This window comes from Schistocerca americana, chromosome 7 (genome assembly GCF_021461395.2).
Source record: "Schistocerca americana isolate TAMUIC-IGC-003095 chromosome 7, iqSchAmer2.1, whole genome shotgun sequence".
Lineage (NCBI taxonomy): Eukaryota > Metazoa > Arthropoda > Insecta > Orthoptera > Acrididae > Schistocerca > Schistocerca americana.
Window position 1 is genome coordinate 134,099,515 of NC_060125.1, and position 18,543 is coordinate 134,118,057.

General features: G+C 42.9%; 1 protein-coding gene across 1 annotated transcript in view; it reads right to left on the reverse strand.

Moving 5' to 3' along the window:
• The window catches only part of LOC124622195 (myrosinase 1-like), a 224,212-nt gene that overhangs the window by 97,341 nt on the left and 108,328 nt on the right, over positions 1 to 18,543 (reverse strand). The window contains exon 7 of the mRNA XM_047147846.1: positions 10,623 to 10,717. Within this exon, the coding sequence (XP_047003802.1) occupies positions 10,623 to 10,717 (95 nt within the window). The remainder of the gene's footprint in view (positions 1 to 10,622; positions 10,718 to 18,543) is intronic.

Consider the following 18,543-nt stretch of genomic DNA (forward strand, 5'->3'; position numbering starts at 1 on the left):
GCTGTTTTAATTCGGTAAGATTTTAATATTTCACCTAAAAATTTTAGTTTGGAAGTTATATTAGTGACAGTTTGCTTAATGATTGCCATTGCTTTATTGTCAGCTCCAAGTGGTTCTAGGACACTCAGCATGGTACCTCTATCGACGGAGTCACAGGCTTTTTTAAAATCTACGTAAAGATTTTGGACTCGAAGATTCTGATACATGATTAAGAGCTTTAGGTTTAATACCTTTTCGACACAAGATCTTCCTCTTCTAAACGTGGTATTCTCTTCCACTTGATTTTATAATCTGATTAGCAGGTTTTTACACCGCTACGTCACTGACAGTAGAGATATCCCACGGCAATTGGTTATGCCTCCTTTGCCCCATTTTATGTAACGGACGAATATGCGCTATTTTTCACTCTTCTGGTATTTGTTCAGTCTCCCAGATGGTTTCGATTTATTTTTGTAGTTGTTTAACGGTTACATCACCCGCATTTTTTCACATTTGTATTGGTAATTATAGTTGTTCTCATAGTAATTTCCCATATGTACATAAATGAACCAGAACTACAGGTAGAAACTGAGGGTGTTTTGTAATATTTTTGTATCTGTGGATCCAAGTCCTATGTAAGAGAAGGCTTGCAGCCCAAAATCTGTTAGGCTAAATGAGGAATAGGTAAATAAATATTAATATTTCCAATGCATATATTTTTAATGCTATTTCTGTTAGTCTGTGCGAGAATCCTTCAGCGTCAACACCGCGACTGGTGGCAACACAACCTTCACCTTCCTTGCAGACGCTCCTCGCTTTCCTTCACGATAACCTTCCTAGAATTCTAACTCGTCACGTTGCGGTTAGTGTGTCCAACTGTGCGTTTAAACGTTATCCAAACATATTACGTCCCCTGATAATCAGCAACGTGAACTGGTTTGCTGGCCATGGTGATAGCATCGTCGTGTTTCCGCGAGAGAAACAGGAAGGGACGTAGCGACAGCGTACACTCCAGTATTGCTACAAGTGGAGTGTTGTCAAACGTTACGCATCTTTACGCACCACTGAGTCAAGTGCATATTGTCAAAGAGAACACAAATAAGCCGTTTACCACAAGTCTTCTTGGCTGCTCAAGACACTTCGCTGGCTGTATCCGTAAAACTCTCTTTCCCAGTCATGTCGCTACATTCCACAGTTATCTCTGATGACTGGTCGTCTGCTGTTTCAGTGACGGATGATAATGCCCACTCTTCGTTCGAATCTTCATTGACAGATTTCGTTGAGTTTTCAGTTCCCTCGTTTGTTAAAAATTTCTCTCCTTCAGTTGTCATCACACTTTTTTGTCTTGATTTACGAACTTTCTAGTCGTCTAATTTCACCATAGCTAATGTTACAGCAGCATAATCAACCTCAACACGTGGTCTGGTAACGTCGAGGTTCCGTGTTTGATTCCTAATGACCAACTCACGCTTTACTCCTGGAGAGGTCTGGAAGGAGGTCCAGTCGGCCTTGTGACTGTAATTGAAATGCTGCTTGAATATTAAAGCATCGAAGTTGACAGGCAAGTCGTCGAAGTAGCATTACGTTGAAAGGCTTTCACAAAGCAAGGTGACACAGGAGATTCATTTATTACCGGCAAAAGCATCAGCCATTAGTTTTTCGGGTTAGAGAGCGGGATGCTTCACCTGTTACGACAACATATCTTATTCCTTGCAAGATTCCAGACCACTATTATAGGATGCAGGTCTAAATGGTGTGGCATCAATAGGACGGGACCCACTTTCTTACACAGTTTTTTTAGCAGAATAAAGAGGAGAAATCTGGTGCTCCTTAATTAATGCGCAAAGCATAGCTTCCCCTGCCTTTACATATTGCAATTTTTTTCTGACCATTTCTACGTGATAGTCCGAAACTTTCCTCTTATACACATGAGAAATGAACACGAAACTAAACTCAGCATTCACAACAATGAAACGTTGACCGGCACTGTTGTTTCACAGTAGTCTTAGCACACTGCCACTTATTCACAGTGAATTTCGTTTGAATCCATAGTTCGTCTAAATCGGCTACTGGTCGCTTTAATCCTGACGCTTCATTTTTTTTCGTAAAATATCTAATTTTAAACGTAAACTCTGTGCACAAGATCTATCGGGCCCACAGGCACCGACAGATCGCCGTGTCATCCTCCGCCAATGGCGTCAGTAGATGCGGAGTGGAGCAGCGTTCGATGAGCACACTGATCGTTGTCAGTGGTGAACTGGAGCCGCAACTACTAGACCGAGTATCTCCTTAATTAGCATTATGAGACTGACTAATTACCATTACAATGGTGATTGCACCCAGTTCCAATACTCCCACGAAGGAAAAGTCCTGGCAACACCGAGACTGGAACCCGCGTCCTCCGCATGGCTGTGAGCCGCGCTGAGTACTCAGCTATGGGAGCGGACAAAACATCAACTGCATTATGCTCTTTTTGCAACTACATTCTTTCTCCCGCTTTTGCAACTATATTCTTTCTTCTTCATTTTTCATTCTCCTCGCCACATACGGACGGATGGTTGGCTATCAGCGGATGAACGTGTGACGTAATAAAAGATATACACTGATGAGCCGAAACAGCTTTGGACGAAATACATTAGCGGTTCTGCATGTCAGGGAGCCGACACTGTGTTGACAGTTTTGTCTAGACACGACTCATGTAATTCGCGTAAATAACGGGCCGCTGATTTGCGTACTCGGTGATAGCGCTCGATAGCGACCCAGATGGATTCCAGCGGATTTACATCAAGCAAATTTGGTCGCCGAGACATCAACGTGGGTTCACTATAATGCTCCTCATACCACTACCACACGGTTCTGGCTCGAGACACGGACAATTAAACTGATGAAAGATGACATCGCAGTCGGGGAAGACACGAAGCGTGAAGGGATGCAGGTGGTTCGCAGCAGTCAGCGTGTCTTCGATTAATACCACAGGACCCCTGCGAGCACAGGAGAACGTCTCCCAGAGCATGATACTGCTGCCGCCAGCCTGCGTCGGCAGCGCGCTCCACGTTTCGAGCCGCCGTCCACCTGAAGGACGGCGTTTGTGGAGACGACCACCGACCTAATGCTGCAAAAATGTGACTCACCCGAAGAGCCGACACGTTGCCATTCATCGACGGTCGAATCCCCATGGTCCCGTGAGCACTGCAACCGTAATTGACGATGTCGTTGGGTCGACATGTGAACACGTAGGGATGGTCTGCTGCGGAGGTCCACGTTCAATAAAGTACGACTAACAGTGTGCTCTAAAGCATTTGTGCGTGCACCAGCACTGTGCGCTTTCGGAAGAGCTGCCACAGATCACCATCTATCCTACTTTACAGAGAATACAGGCCTCCGAGCCCGACGTTCTGTAAAGAGTCGTGGACGTTCAACAATTCAGCGCCTAATGGTCGTTTCACTGTCCTACCTCTTTCCGTAGGTGCTCACAACAATAGCACGTGAACATTCGACCATTTTCGCCGTTTTCCAGATAACTGTTCACAGGCTCTGCATAATAATAATCCGTTCTTTGTCAGAGTCGCTTATCTCAGTGGATTTCCCCATTTTTCAGCCCATATCTTCACTAGGGTGATCCCCTGTCCGTGTCCTCTTACATACTTTTGTCACCGCGTCACATGTCAGCAGCGCAATGAGGCGGCATCCAACGTGGCGGTGGGCACTGGTCGTAATGTTTTGGCTGATCAGTGTAGATTCAGCGGCGTAATTTAAAATATAAAGGGCGGATTTGTCGGCTAAGTAATAGATTGACACAGATGAAATGGCAAGAGAATTTTTGACAAAAGATCCTCTTTGCTAACCTGACAGTCCAGTGCTGTGCGACAACAGCAGTCGAGTGTTTGAAGGATGGTGTTTATTGTACTGTTCTTGACATCGCAGAATTCTGTCTAATAACACAATTACCTACACCGTCAATGAACTGTTCCTGACAATGTCTCAGTCATGTGCTACGTCGGTGCCGATAACAGCAAACTGTTGCGACCTCCCGCAAAAGTACTTTCCGCGATCGTTTTTTGCACTCGCACTGCGAGGTGACAACACGTTGTACTTTTAAATGGAACGTGACTGTACCTAGTGACGTGACCAAATTAGTTCCTGTTACACGCAGGTAACCTGCTCGCCTTGCTGAATAACACTAAAGGTTACACTTTAGCGAGTCGTAGTAATTATATTTGTTTCCTGTATGCGTCAGTTATCTTCGTGACAAGTTGTAGATACGAGCGGCTGTTAACGTTTGACGTCCTTACTCTGGGTGACACTCAGGACAGCGCTGTATACTTAGTTTATTTACAGCTTATGAAATTACTTCAGTTTTAATAAGTCATCATAACCAGGTGGTTCTTCATTTAGGATCCAGAAAAACCTTAGACATCCGTAAACATTTGTTAAATGAATACAATAATACTGTACCAACAGCCTTTACTTTTATAAATTATAGAGCGCACGAATCGGTGGCCTTTTTTTTCCAGGTTTTGTTACACAAATTCAGATTTCGGCTAGTGTCTAGCCATTTTCAATGCACTATTTTCTAATCTCGATGCATGTTAGTTCCCTGTTGTTCGGGCGTCACTCACACTTCTTTGAATTCAAATGGCTAGACACTATCCTAAATCTGGATTTGCGTAATAAAACCTGCAAAAAAAGGGACAACTGATTGCTGCGCTCTATAATTTATAAACCACATAACAGTCGCTGAGTGCACCCACTTTCCTAATGGAAGGTAACCTGAGCCGTTACTTTGATGTTATTTTATTAGGCCTGTCGCATGAATGACACCATTCGTTCATGTATAAGACAAGGTACCCGATCTTCATGTCCTCTACATGCACGAGTGGTACCTGGTGTCATTCATGCGACAGGCCTGAAGATGACGTGATTGGAACGGCTAAACTGGTTGCCCAATAAAACGATATCAAAATAACTACTCTCGGTACAGTATTATTATGATTCATCGGTCAGCCACTGCCCCTCGCACCTGAACCCAAGATGGAGCTACATTTTTTTAAATGGGTCAGTACCCACATCGATATAATACTTCTTACTTTTCGCTAGCGTCTATTGTATCTAGTAAGGGGTCCGCCTTTTCAGGATTTGGTAAACTTTATTTCGTTATTTAAAGTTGTGGCCGGATGCCCATCCCCACAGTCGTCAAGGTAATCTAAGTCAGGGAAGACATGTGCGCAATCTTCTATGAATCGTGTAAACATTGTTCTGTTATTATTGTTTTTTTTTATTTTATTTATTGTTCCGCGGGACCACATTTAGGAGAAGTCTCCATGGTCATGGAACGAGTCAATACATGAAATTATAACACGATTGTAGAAACAGATAAAATGAAATATAAGAAACATATTCAGGCGACAAGTCGTTAGTTTAAATAAAGAAAATCAAGAATGTAACACTGGAATTAGCTTAATTTTTTAGCTCTTCCAGGAGCTCCACGACAGAATAGAAGGAGTGAGCCATGAGGAAACTCTTCAGTTTAGACTTAAAAGTGTTTGGGCTACTGCTAAGATTTTTGAGTTCTTGTGGTAGCTTATTGAAAATGGATGCAGCAGAATACTGCACTCCTTTCTGCACAAGAGTCAAGGAAGTGCATTCCACATGCAGATTTGATTTCTGCCTAGTATTAACTGAGTGAAAGCTGCTAACTCTTGGGAATAAGCTAATATTGCTAACAACAAACGACATTAAAGAAAATACATACTGTGAGGGCAATGTCAAAATTCCCAGACTATTGAATAGGGGTCGACAAGAGGTTTTCGAACTTACACCATACATAGCTCGAACAGCCCGTTTTTGAGCCAAAAATACCCTTTTTGAATCAGAAGCATTACCCCAAAAAATAATACCATATGACATAAGCGTATGAAAATATGCGAAGTATACTACTTTTCGTGTTGAAATGTCACTTATTTCAGATACTGTTCTAATGGTAAATAAAGCGGCATTTAGTTTCTGAACAAGATCCTGAACATGGGCTTTCCACAACAGCTTACTATCTATCCGTACGCCTAGAAACTTAAACTGTTACGTCTCGCTTATAACATGCCCATTCTGTCTGATTAAAATGTCAGTTCTTGTTGAATTGTGGGTTAGAAACTGTAAAAACTGAGTCTTACTGTGATTTAGCATCAAATTATTTTCCACAAGCCACGAACTTATATCATGAACTACATTATTTGATAATGTTTCAATATTACACACAAGACCCTTCACTCATGTCGAGAATATAGAATCAGTGCGTAGTGGGGATGTCCGTGTTACTGATAAGTCGCAACTATGTACAGTACTTAATAATCACTTTCTGAATATAGCAGGTGAACTAAATAGAAACCTAGTCCCAACAGGGAATCATATAGCGCTCTTAGAAAAAAGTGTTCCGAGACTGTTACCTGAAATGCTCCTCCATTCTCTGAGGTGAAATTTGGGAAAAAGGCGAGCATTTCCCTAAACGAGTGTGGAAAACCGCCTAGAATCCACATGTAGGCCGTTAATCCGCTGCGCGGATTCCTTCCAAAGTGGTTCACTTCCCTGTTTCGTAAGCTAGTGCGCTGCGCGTTATGCTATACGAGCAGCTTTGCACAAGGAAATGATGCAACAAGTACAGCGCTCTTAAGCTGGACTTCTATGAAAAATATTTAAGCAAACGTATTGAAACAAATGGTCGCAGAAGAGCAACACATCTTACTAAAGCAACCAAGCAAAGCGACTGCACTGCATCGAATATAATCATGAATTAAAATACGAAGGGGCCAAAACCGCTGTGCAATTGAGAGAAATGTCTCCAGCTGCAGCTGTAAACTGATTGTTCGGGTAGCAAAAGTAAAGCGTGAGTCTGACATTTACGTGAAGAAGTCGTTAAAAGTCGTGGCTCCATATTACACAACACAGTTGTGTGAGTAAGGTTACTCTGTGCTAGCTGACACGGAAAGTAAATGCAGTAACAGAATAAAAATTGTCGAAAGTGGTGTTACGTTTCAACTGTCAACTGTCGACATACCAATCACATTAATATTTATTTTGCAGTTATATTATTTCGGTAGTAATAGTATTCTTCGTTAATTAATGTGCAAATAACCTTAACTGAGCTCGTCACTTTTCAGACGCAATTCGTACCAGTGCGGAAGTTGGCCTTGCTGCCCATCTCATCTCCTTCCATCCCTCGCACATTTATTTGTCTGGAACATGTAATATTACCGCGAATATTTAAAATATTTACTATATTTCTACGCTATCCGCAGTGAGACATTTTTAAGTGTTTGAATTACAACATGTCCGCCATTTCAATATTTGATTGCAAGGTGTCCGTCACTAGAGAAGGATAACTTCTGTATTACAGCACAAAACTGGCTTGTTAATGACTTGGATAGTTTCGAGTACTTCTGCTCATGGCAATGATATCACCTTCTAAACTATGCTATGATCATAATTTCACATTCATTGTATTTATTTATTTTAACTTAATGCGTATATATATATTTCTTGATTACTTTCAGGAATAGTTTCTCACTTTGAATTCTGTATAGTCATATTTATCTCTGGGCATCTAGCCGTCAAATGGTTCAAATGGCTCTGAGCACTATGGGACTCAACTGCTGCGGTCATTAGTCCCCTAGAACTTAAAACTAGTTAAAGCTAACTAACCTAAGGACATCACAAACATCCATGCCCGAGGCAGGATTCGAACCTGCGACCGTAGCGGTCTTGCGGTTCCAGACTGCAGCGCCTTTAACCGCACGGCCACTTCGGCCGACATCTAGCCGTCACCATCTGTCACAAAGAAATCTATGCTAAATACTCCGGTCGCTAGAGCTCCTACATTCTTGACCGAGAACGCCTCACCGGTGGATTACAACACCGACAAATAGTCTTCCGAAGGGATGGGCGTTCAGATCGTCAAACTAAACGAGCGTCGTAGTCAAAAACACCGTCTGAGAAGGAGGCTGAGATTGACAAAAAAAGGAAAACCAAGACTCGCTCATATGCCTTATGCTGACTACCTCCAAAAAGATCAGTAGGCTGGCATCCAAACAAGCTGAAAGGAACATGAGCAACACATCTTACTAAAGCAACCAAGCAAAGCGACTGCATTGCATCGAATATAATCATGAATTAAAATACGAAGGGGTCAAAACCGCTGTGCAAATGCGAAATTTCGCTGATAGCCGAATTAAGGAGGTACTTTCGGACCAACACTTGTTCTCCTATAAACATGTAGACGACCTTGGAGAGAAATCACAGGCGCTGGCAAAGAAGCTTATGCCACTCTTCCTCAACACCGAATTAAAAGTGGCAACCAAAATTAGTCCTTGATATATATATATATATATATATATATATATATATATATATATATATATATATATATATATATTTCCAAAGGCGTTGCTCACATTGTTGTTGTTGTTGTTGTTGTGATCTTCAGTCCTGAGACTGGTTTGATGCAGCTCTCCATGCTACTCTATCCTGTGCAAGCGTCTTCATCTCCCAGTACTTACTGCAACCTACATCGTTCTGAATCTGCTTTGTGTATTCATCTCTCGGTCTCCCTCTACGATTTTTACCCTTCACGCTGCCCTCCAATACTAAATTGGTGATCCCTTGAAGCCTCAGAATATGCCCTACCAACCGATCCCTTCTTCTAGTCAAGTTGTGTCACGAACTCCTCTTCTCCCCAATTCTATTCAATACATCCTCATTAGTTACGTGATCAACCCAGCTAATCTTCAACATTCTTCTGTAGCACCACATTTCGAAAGCTTCAATTCACTTCTTATCCAAACTACTTATCGTCCATGTTTCACTTCCATACATGGCTACACTCCACACAAATACTTTCACAAACGACTTCCTGACACTTTTTCGATGTTAACGAATTTCTCTTCTTAAGAAACGCTTTCCTTGCCATTGGCAATCTACATTTTATATCCTCTCTACTTCCACCAGCATCAGTCATTTTGCTCCCCAAGACACTGTCCATTCTGTTCAAGTGCTCTTCCAAGTTCTTTGCTGTCTCTGACAGAATTACTATGCCATCGGCGAACCTTAAAGTTTTTATTTCTTCTCCATGGATTTTAATACCTGCTCCGAATTTTTCTTTTGTTTCCTGTACTACTTGCTCAATATAAGATTGAATAACATCGGGGAGAGGCTATAACCCTCTCTCACTCTCTTCCCAACCACTGCTTCCCTTTCATGTCCCTCGACTCTTATAACTGCCATTTGGTTTCTGTACAAATTGTAAATAGCCTTTCGCTCCCTGTATTTTACCCCTGCCACCTTCAGAATTTGAAAGAGAGTATTCCAGTCAACATTGTCAGAAGCTTTCTCCAAGTCTACAAATGCTAGAAACGTAGGTTTGTCTTTCCTTAATCTATCTTCTAAGATAAGTCATAAGGTCAGTACTGCCTCACACGGTATAAAATAAATCTTCTAGAACCATACGGTTACAAACACCCATTTGGTTCCTCCAAAGCGTAATAAACGAAGTGCAAAACCCAAAGCCTCCCCATAATGGAAACAAGAAGTGAAAGTCGCCCACAGGCAGTATGACTTCCATAACAAATGGAATAAATAATCGTTCACAGTCTTGTTGGGGTTTAGACAGCAACTACGCCTAAAAGCTTGCAGAAAGTGAAGAAGCCGACTGGGTCGGTCGTCGAAATATTGTGAATTAAATGAAAACAACACCCGCAAGCAGAGCATTAATCAGTCACGCCGGGAAATCCTTAGAGATAACTCTATGCTAGGCCACATTTACGCAAACGCTACCTAGGCCCATCCCCAAAGGTGCCCCCTTATAACCTGTAAAGGCGTGGGCGTCATTGTTTTGCGTGTTTTTATTAATGTGGATTTTCCAGAGGACAGCTGATACGAATTAAGTTACCAGTTACCTTTCAAACCAAGCACTGACTCTTATCGAATTCCCATAGGCGACCGGTCGAACGCGTGGAACTTTAGTTGGTAATGCGGGTAAGAGTTTGAAAAGAATGGTTAACGGAATCAAGACAGTCTCAACGATTTGGCTGCATTCAGTATTAAAAACGAGTTTTTAAAGACAACTAAGATGTGTAGATATTGCAAGTGGATTCATTAGTATGAAATGTAGGAACAAAGAAATTAGCTAATAAGATTACTGAAGACTTTACTTTTGAGGTTGATTATTTGGAGAAGTATTGAATTTCAATTACATGTAGTTAAAATTAGCTTCATTAATACATTCCATAGCTACCTTCCATTTGACAATAAATAAGTACAGTTCTAGTTATAATACCCTATTTTATAAACTGAAATATTGATACTTGTATGGACATTAATCTCATCTGCTGTATTTGCGCTTTAGTCATCGCAAAATTTCCCCTGTTAGGGCCTACATCATAGGCTATCCTAAATGTAGCCATGACACTACGTCTCAATTGTTTTTTAATCGTTGTGAGTTGCAAGAAATGTAAAAATTATGAACAACAGTTTTAAATTATCATACCAGTATTTTTCGTTTGCGAAGTGTGTAGTTAAAGGGAAGAGATCTAAAGGCTCCACGCACCAGCGCACCACACCAAATGATGCACGTATCTGTGCAGTATAGCAGGACTTACAGTGAACTGGAGTGATCTTTCGGCGGCTGCGATGTCTTCCGCGGAACTTGTAGCTGGCTCCGCCCAGTCAATGTTGAGCGTGATCCCCACTTTGCCTGAAACAAAAGCAGTACACAACTCTATCAGCTGTAATACTTTTACTTTCCACAGAAAAATCGCATTTATCCAGTCAGATTCCTGATTTCCACAGTATCGAAAAGTTATCTTCAGATCAGTATGATGCATAGGAACACAATTGTTGTTAACACCAAATCATTTCAACAAATATAGCAATCACGTCTCTCTCCAGTGGTAGAGAATGAGTCTTCTGGGACAAGGTAGATAACTCTCTAATTATCCAGGTCTACTTACACATCTGGCCAATTGTCCTATCAGCCTACATCTGCTCTCATTCCCACCCCAATTTCACATGCAGCAACTATCCTGGCAGAATCCAAAGTCCTAGATTTATAGCCAGAAGTCTCTGGGTTTGAGTCCTGTCATGATTAATTTTCTTAGAATTTATTTATATTCAGCGAATTTCAACACAATTGTTGTTTAAAAATTTCAGACAAAATCATTTTTGTCCTAAGTTAGTTACACAGAACGGCAGTTCTAAACAACTACAAAGCAAAGCTGTAATAAGAAAATTTATACTACAAAACATACTGTGACAGAGAAGTGATTTCAATGTCAGCCTAATTAGTACTGTCATTTAAACAGTTATAACGGTATACAGAATGCTTACGTCGAGCAATGAACACACCAAAACTTACAGGACCAGATGAAAATAATAGCAAGAAATTTCACAACCAAGCAAGAATTCCTGTGACACACACTTAGCAGCGTCCAAACACAATTACGATTCAAACAGTTGTTGTGGAGGGAGCAGTGCCTGCATAGGCTTCCACTTTATATGAACATGAACACTAGTCCGTGCGAATTCCTTCCATACAGGCATCGCTGTCTCTCTAGCCGAGGGCTCGCAGTCTCACGAATACATTTGGAATGTTAACGACGTAAAAACTCAGCACAGAAATGTACTCGCTGCAGATGCACAGTGCGCAGAGGCTTGACTCACATATCCAGCAGGAGAGTTCTGTGTGCCCTACAGAGATCAACTGAAACGTACATTTAAAACCTAATACAAGAATCAAAGTAAATCATTTAACACCCTAAAGAAAGGATGAAGAAAATAAGTTTTTAGACAAAGAGAATGACGCTGACTCATTTTTAAAACACCAGCTGTCTTGGACATCACATACTGCAAACAGAATGCAACGAGTAACGCACATAACAGAAACGCATAGAATGCTTAACTGCACAACATGCACTTTGACATCCTTAGTCATAGCAAGCAAACTCTCATGGCAAATCCTTAGACCAGGTCAATTCACACAGGGTCTAGGCATATACAATAAATGTCATAACAGAAACGCATAGAATGCTTAACTGCACAACATGCACTTTGACATCCTTAGTCATTGCAAGCAAACTCTCATGGCATATCCTTAGACCAGGTCAATTCACACAGGGTCTAGGCATATACAATAAATGTCATCCTTAAGTAGGCGTTTTGCGTATTTGGCAGGAGAGACGTTGTATGATGAATTGTTTTTGTTTTAAAACTGGAGACAGACAGCTACAGATCCAGTGGCAGAGTTAGCAGTCCAAAATGGTAATAAACGATTTAAAAATGAAAAAAACGACATATCAAATGAAATGTTTTATTAATGGAAAAATATTGTAATTATGATGTAAAACTGATGAGAGAGAGATTGTTTTACAAACATTTATTACTCAGTTATTGTGCAGTAATTACTACCAATTTATTTCTTTTTTATATTTTACTGCGTTTCGGGGTAGATGGTCCTGGGGAGGAAGCGTAGTCCAGTTCTTTTTCCTCTTCTGGCATGGGACGTACATCGATTTCTTCCTCACTGATGTTAATTTAATCGTCGATCTGCGCCGAATCAAGGAAGGTGTCGTCTTCTGTTGGACAATTGAGGCAGGAAGGCCCCTTGCAATTGCTGTATGTAGTGAAACAGTATATGAACTCTTTGCTACAGGAACAAGTTGCTTGACATCCCTTCCTGCACATGCAGGATATTGTGTTGAGAATTTTCTGGGGTGATGGTGGTTCCAATGGGGATCAGACCCTTTTTTGTGGTCTTCCATCCCCAGTTCAGTGGATCCAGCTGATTGTTCCCCCAGATGTGAACCTGCAAGTAGACCTTGAGGGAATGCTGGCGAGTGGCGGCTTCGGTGGAAGGCAGACATGCCAAACGGAACACGTTATTTTTCGTTATCCACCTTATCAGGAGTGGCTTTGTGTTCCGTGAAGTCTGAGGAGACATGTTAGAGGCTCGCGTTCTTTTGAAAAGTGTCTATAAATTTTAGTGTGCCCTGACGAAAAAATGTAGAGTTGGTGTCACAGACACTGAAGGCGTGTAGAAATAGTATATGTTTCTTGACTTTTTCAGAGAGCTTAGAACTTTTGAGAGTGTAAATGGATGTGTCTTGCTTGCCTTTTCCAGGTTTCATAAGAAAGATATTGCTAACAGGTTCTTCCTATTCACTGCTACCAGCTGTGTGGTGAGTCAGCACGGCCAACAAATCGGTATTTTCCCCCACAATGAAGAGGTTGCCTCACTGCCTCGACTTTTCCATGGTTGCGCCAACAATCAAGGAGTCTGCATCCCAAAGAGCCTGCTTGACCTGATACCCTTCACTACATAATTTTTCTGTCAACATTGAGATAAGACGGTTCTTATTAAGTCCATTTAATAAGAAACGTTCTTTCGACACAGTTGATGACATTCTTTCATTAAATAAAACGGTAGCGGATGACATAGCGCGTGCTCTTGGAGCATTTTCAGCAGATTTTATGCTTTTCTCAGCTCCGTCCTCAGGGTAGCAATCAAGCATTACAGTGATTTGGGCCCAATGTATTTTTTGACGTAATTCACGTTCTTTTCAGTGACGGAGGAAAGTACTTCATCTGTATTCCACACGAAGCGGTGTAAAGGGAAGACACCGTCAAGGACGAAGACTGTGCTGCTTGTGATCTCAACACTGACTGGATTGAATAGCTTAAAGTGGTCCGGTTATCTGGTCTTTTGCATTATTCCGTCGTCATCAAAGAGAGATAATGGTTATGAGGCTAATTCAAAGGCGAAATATGGCCCGAACTGTTGTGGTGACTTCATATGGAAAGGAACTCAACGGAAAACTGTATCAGGACTGCTTCACCATTCATCTTGACTGTACACTTCACGGCTCGTAGCAGCACTACTCGGTTCTTCCTCAGGAACTGCACTTCCCTAAAGGTTTCCCTTGAACATTTTCCATGTCGGTAAATGATATGCCACAGAACTCAATTTAGTGTGCAACGTCTACTGCTGTTTGCATTCCAGCAATGTATCTAGTCAGAGTTCCATCTGTAACACCCCGCTCTCGTGACAGGCCCCCAGAGGAAGGTATAGCCGTCATGTTGGGATGCCTAACATCGATTAAAAATGTTCGCACTTTTTAGCCAGCACGAACATTGTTTGGGGATTATTTTCCTGGACTACCTTGGTTTCACCATGTGTTGTAGACTCTCACTACGGCACATCCAACAAGTCGTGCAGTTTCCGAAATGCTCCTGTCGAGCCTCTAGGCCATCACAATCTGTCCTCGGTCGAACTCAAGACAAATGGCGCACCTTCCCCATTCTACACACGGGCTGCACGCTCAGTGACACTACATGCACCGTGCGTGTGTCTGACTGGCAGTCATTCCTGGCCAGGTGACGCTGCTATCGCCTGGACACGCTTATATCGATAGCAGGTCGGTCATCATAATGTTCTGGCTGATCAGTGTATATTCCACAACATAGACCACAAACAAAACAAATTTTCAGTACTATTTAATGATTTTTGGCGCTCTAAACGCGTTATTATTTTTATCTTTACAGACTTTCGGCATATGGACAAATGCGGACAATTTTGCAGGTTTTCGCGTTGAGGTTGCCGTGTGATTGTGCTTTATTTGGTTTCATAACCGAGTAAAGGTGTCCGCCTGCTTAGCTGGGTGGTAACGTGCTTTTCTCCCGTACACTGGGGCCAGGTTCGATTCCCGGACGTGTCGGAGATTTTTTTCGCTCGCGAACGGGGTGTTGTGTTGTCCTGATCATCCTTTCATCGTCATCATCGGCCATAAATCGCCCAATGTGGCGCCGAATGAAGTAAGACTTGCCCTTGGCGGCCGAACCCGGATGGGACGCCGGCCGCGGTGGTCTCGCGGTTCTAGGCGCGCAGTCCGGAACCGTGCGACCACTACGGTCGCAGGTTCGAATCCTGCCTCGGGCATGGATGTGTGTGATGTCCTTAGGTTAGTTAGGTTTAAGTAGTTCTAAGCTCTAGGGGACTGATGATCACAGCTGTTAAGTCCCATAGTGATCAGAGCCATTTGAACTATTTGAACCGGATGGGACAACCCGGCCAACAATGCCATACGATCATATCATTTTCATTTAATAGAAAAAGGTCTCTCACACACGTATGTTGACGAAATATTTTTAGCTCTTTTCTAAACTCATTATGGAGACGTAGAAACGCTACCCGAGGAAAACAATATATAACTGATATCCTGGACAACTTTAACGTAAAAGAATTTGTCTTTAAAACGGGAATGACATTGCAGATCAATCAGTTATATCTGGACATGCACGGTGGCCCTTTCAACTAAAACGACAAACGGTATCCAAAACAGATTAAGGTTGGCAGTCTCCTCAAAATGTTTAGGAAACTCTTGTAAGTCTTTCATGACCACAATGAATTCTTCAAACCTCGTGTTTTCTTCAACACTAGTGATCTTAGGAAAATGGAGGGTATTTTATCTCAGAATTAATCCCTTCCATAATACGATTTTCTTTTTACGCACGTTCCCATCAAATCAGAAATTAGTTCTTTCTCACTTTGCAGTGTCTTCCTGTGGGCAGTGTGCAGTCAGTCCACTTAAAATTCAAAGTCTGCAATGGCTTCTTGATGTTCTTATTTTCGTTCCTGCACTCCTTTTGCCTTCATAGTTTCAACAATAGCGGGTTTTAAACGGATGAATCATTCGAGGCTTGCCACGTGACGTACTTTGCAGTATTATATGTACCAGCGGAAAAATACTGCTGTCGGAGCACAAAAGAGGCTAATATGCATCTGTTTCAAAAATAAATAAATAAATTAAAAAAAACTCTGACTAAAAAGTCGGGAACCAACCATCCTACCTTCCACAGCACCTTTAAAAAGTTTCTCAAAAGTTGTGGCATGCGAATATATTTGTGCCTTTTTTAACAAGGAATTCACTTTGGACTCCCACAGCGTTCACACACACTACTCCATCCCTTTAAGTCGCTCATACCCATCCAAACCCACTTGCTCATTCTCACTTACTCATACCGCCCAACTCATTATCTCTTTGCGTCTCTCCAACTGGCACAGTATTCTGTCAGACAGCCACAGCCTGCTTCGTTCTGTCCTAATACGAGTCTCCTCTGGTTGTCGCTGTCTTCGTCTTGTTCTGTCTTACTGCCACTACCTCACTCATTCCTTCGCAGTACTGCTGAATCTTCTCATTGGCACCCTCTCTCTTTTCCCCGTTTTCATTGTCATAGACTCTGTCTCACATTATCAGTTCTACTTTCTCCTTCTCTTTATGCCTCTCCCACTGGCACTGTCTCCTTCACTCTTTTCCTAAAACTGTTCTGTCATTGTCAACTATGTTCCATTGCCAGTATCTCTCTCTTTCTCTCACACTGCCATTGTTACCTTCCCTCTTTCTATACCACAACCTAGCCGGCCGCTGTTGCCGAGCTGTTCTAGGCGCTTCAGTCTCGAACCGCGCTGCTGCTACGGTCGCAGATTCGAATCCTGCCTCGGGCATGGATGTGTGTGATGCCCTTAGGTTAGTTAGGTTTAAGTAGTTCTAACTCTAGGGGACTGATGACCTCAGATGTTAAGTCCCATAGTGCTTAGAGCCAATTGAACTATTTTTATACCACAACCAATGTCTATCATCCTCAGTACTTATTATTTTTCCATCTCTTTCCCTCTGCCATGGTGTCCTTCTCTCTAGTATAAAAAGCGCGAAAGTGTTCGCATGATAAATTTGCAGGAAAATATTTCAAGGTGCTCAGGAAGGTAGAATGAGGCTGTTGGCACTCCGCTTTTCAGTCAGAGTGTTTTGATGATGACGAGCATATTTGCCCTTTTTTGTGCTCTGATAGGATCATTTTTCCGTTGGTTCCCTTCTTTTCCCTGCCACAGCAGGGCATTTCACTTGAATGAAAAGGACTAGTGTCAGGAAAATTTTGATTACTTATGTGAAAGTGAAGTAACGCACAACTAATTTTACACCTCAGACCAGAGTTTACGCGCACAAAAATTTTACATGTGCTTCACCACTACGACATGGGCTGTCAGAACCATTCTTCTGGTAACGGACACACTCCACAGCATATTTCTCCGTGCTATGCACTTTCGTAACTACGTTTTCGCCTGTAAGAGTGCACAGGTAGGGTAACCTTGGACCTCTGTACCTCGGGAATGGACTAAGATATTAGACATACATAGTAAAAATTTCAACTGTTTACTGCGCATAGTCGTCTTGGAATCAGCGGTTCAGTTTTGGTACTACTGAAAATCGAAGTTTTTCATGTTTTCTCAGGACAAGTAATAGAAGGTTATCAGCATATATCCTGCAGTGAAAGGCGTGATGCCTCCATGACATGCCCGAGAGCCTGTTTTTCAACTCTCCGACAAGTGATTCTAGTGCGATCGCGTAAAGGATCATGGAGAGTGGGCATCCTTGGCAAACTGACCGTCGGATCGGCAAAGGACCCAGAATCCGTCCATTCACCAGTACACGGGATGTAGCTCCGCATAAAAGGTGCTGAAAGATGTCTAGTCAGGCGGGAAGCCCATGCGGGCCATAACTGACAGAAGGAACTTGTGGTGAACACTATCGAAGGCGTAGTCGAAATCAATGGAGATCAGAGCAGCTCGATGTGGCGATGGCTATTAGGTCCCTGCATTCGCTGGTTGCCGTTTGCATGTTGGTCACTCCGCCCTGTGTCGTTTGCTCGAGGGATGGGAGTGGTGGCAGGACCTTCTTTATGCGGCTGGCGAGAAGTCGGGCGAAGATAGTATAGTCCGAGTTTATCAATGTAATTGGCCTGTAGGCCTCGACCCTCCGACCTTTGGAAGGCTTGTGTGCCGGTATGAGGACACCTTCCATGAATCCAAGTGGCACGTGGGAACCGGGGTCATCAGTTCTTGGTGATCCATCGGCGCATCATTAGATCGCGGGAAGTCCGATGAAACTCGGGCAGCAGTCCGTCTGGCCCGGGAGACTTGTTGAGTGCTCCCTTGTGAAGCGCGTCCTCGATGTCGTCCCGTGTAAGTCCAGCTGAAAGCGACGCCGATGCCGCATTGTCGAGGGTGTGCGACACGTGCTGCAGTATGTCGTGATCGTCCGCTTCTCCGTAATCACCTCTTCGTAAAACCGGCGATAGCGACCTGCAAAAGTCTCTGCAACCGCCGTCTGAGTCATTCACCCGAAGAGCCGACACGTTTCCACCGATCGACGGTCGAATCCCGATGGTCCTGTGCCCACTGCAGTCGTAATTGACGGCGTCGTTGGGTCATCCTGTGTAGGGGTGGTCTGCTGCAGAGCTCCGTGTTCAACAATGTACGATGAATGACGTGCTCCGAAACAGTTGTGCGTGCATCAGCATTGTGATCTTTCGCCAGAGAGCCCACAAATCGGGCAACATGAGGTGCGTGATCAGTTGCTGTCGGCGTCGGCGGCAGTCGAGCACGATGTGATGCATAGTCGGCTTTTCTCCTCCCGCTCGGTCTTGACGTCGCGACCGCACGACGACCCCCTCCAAACATTGTCTTGTAAG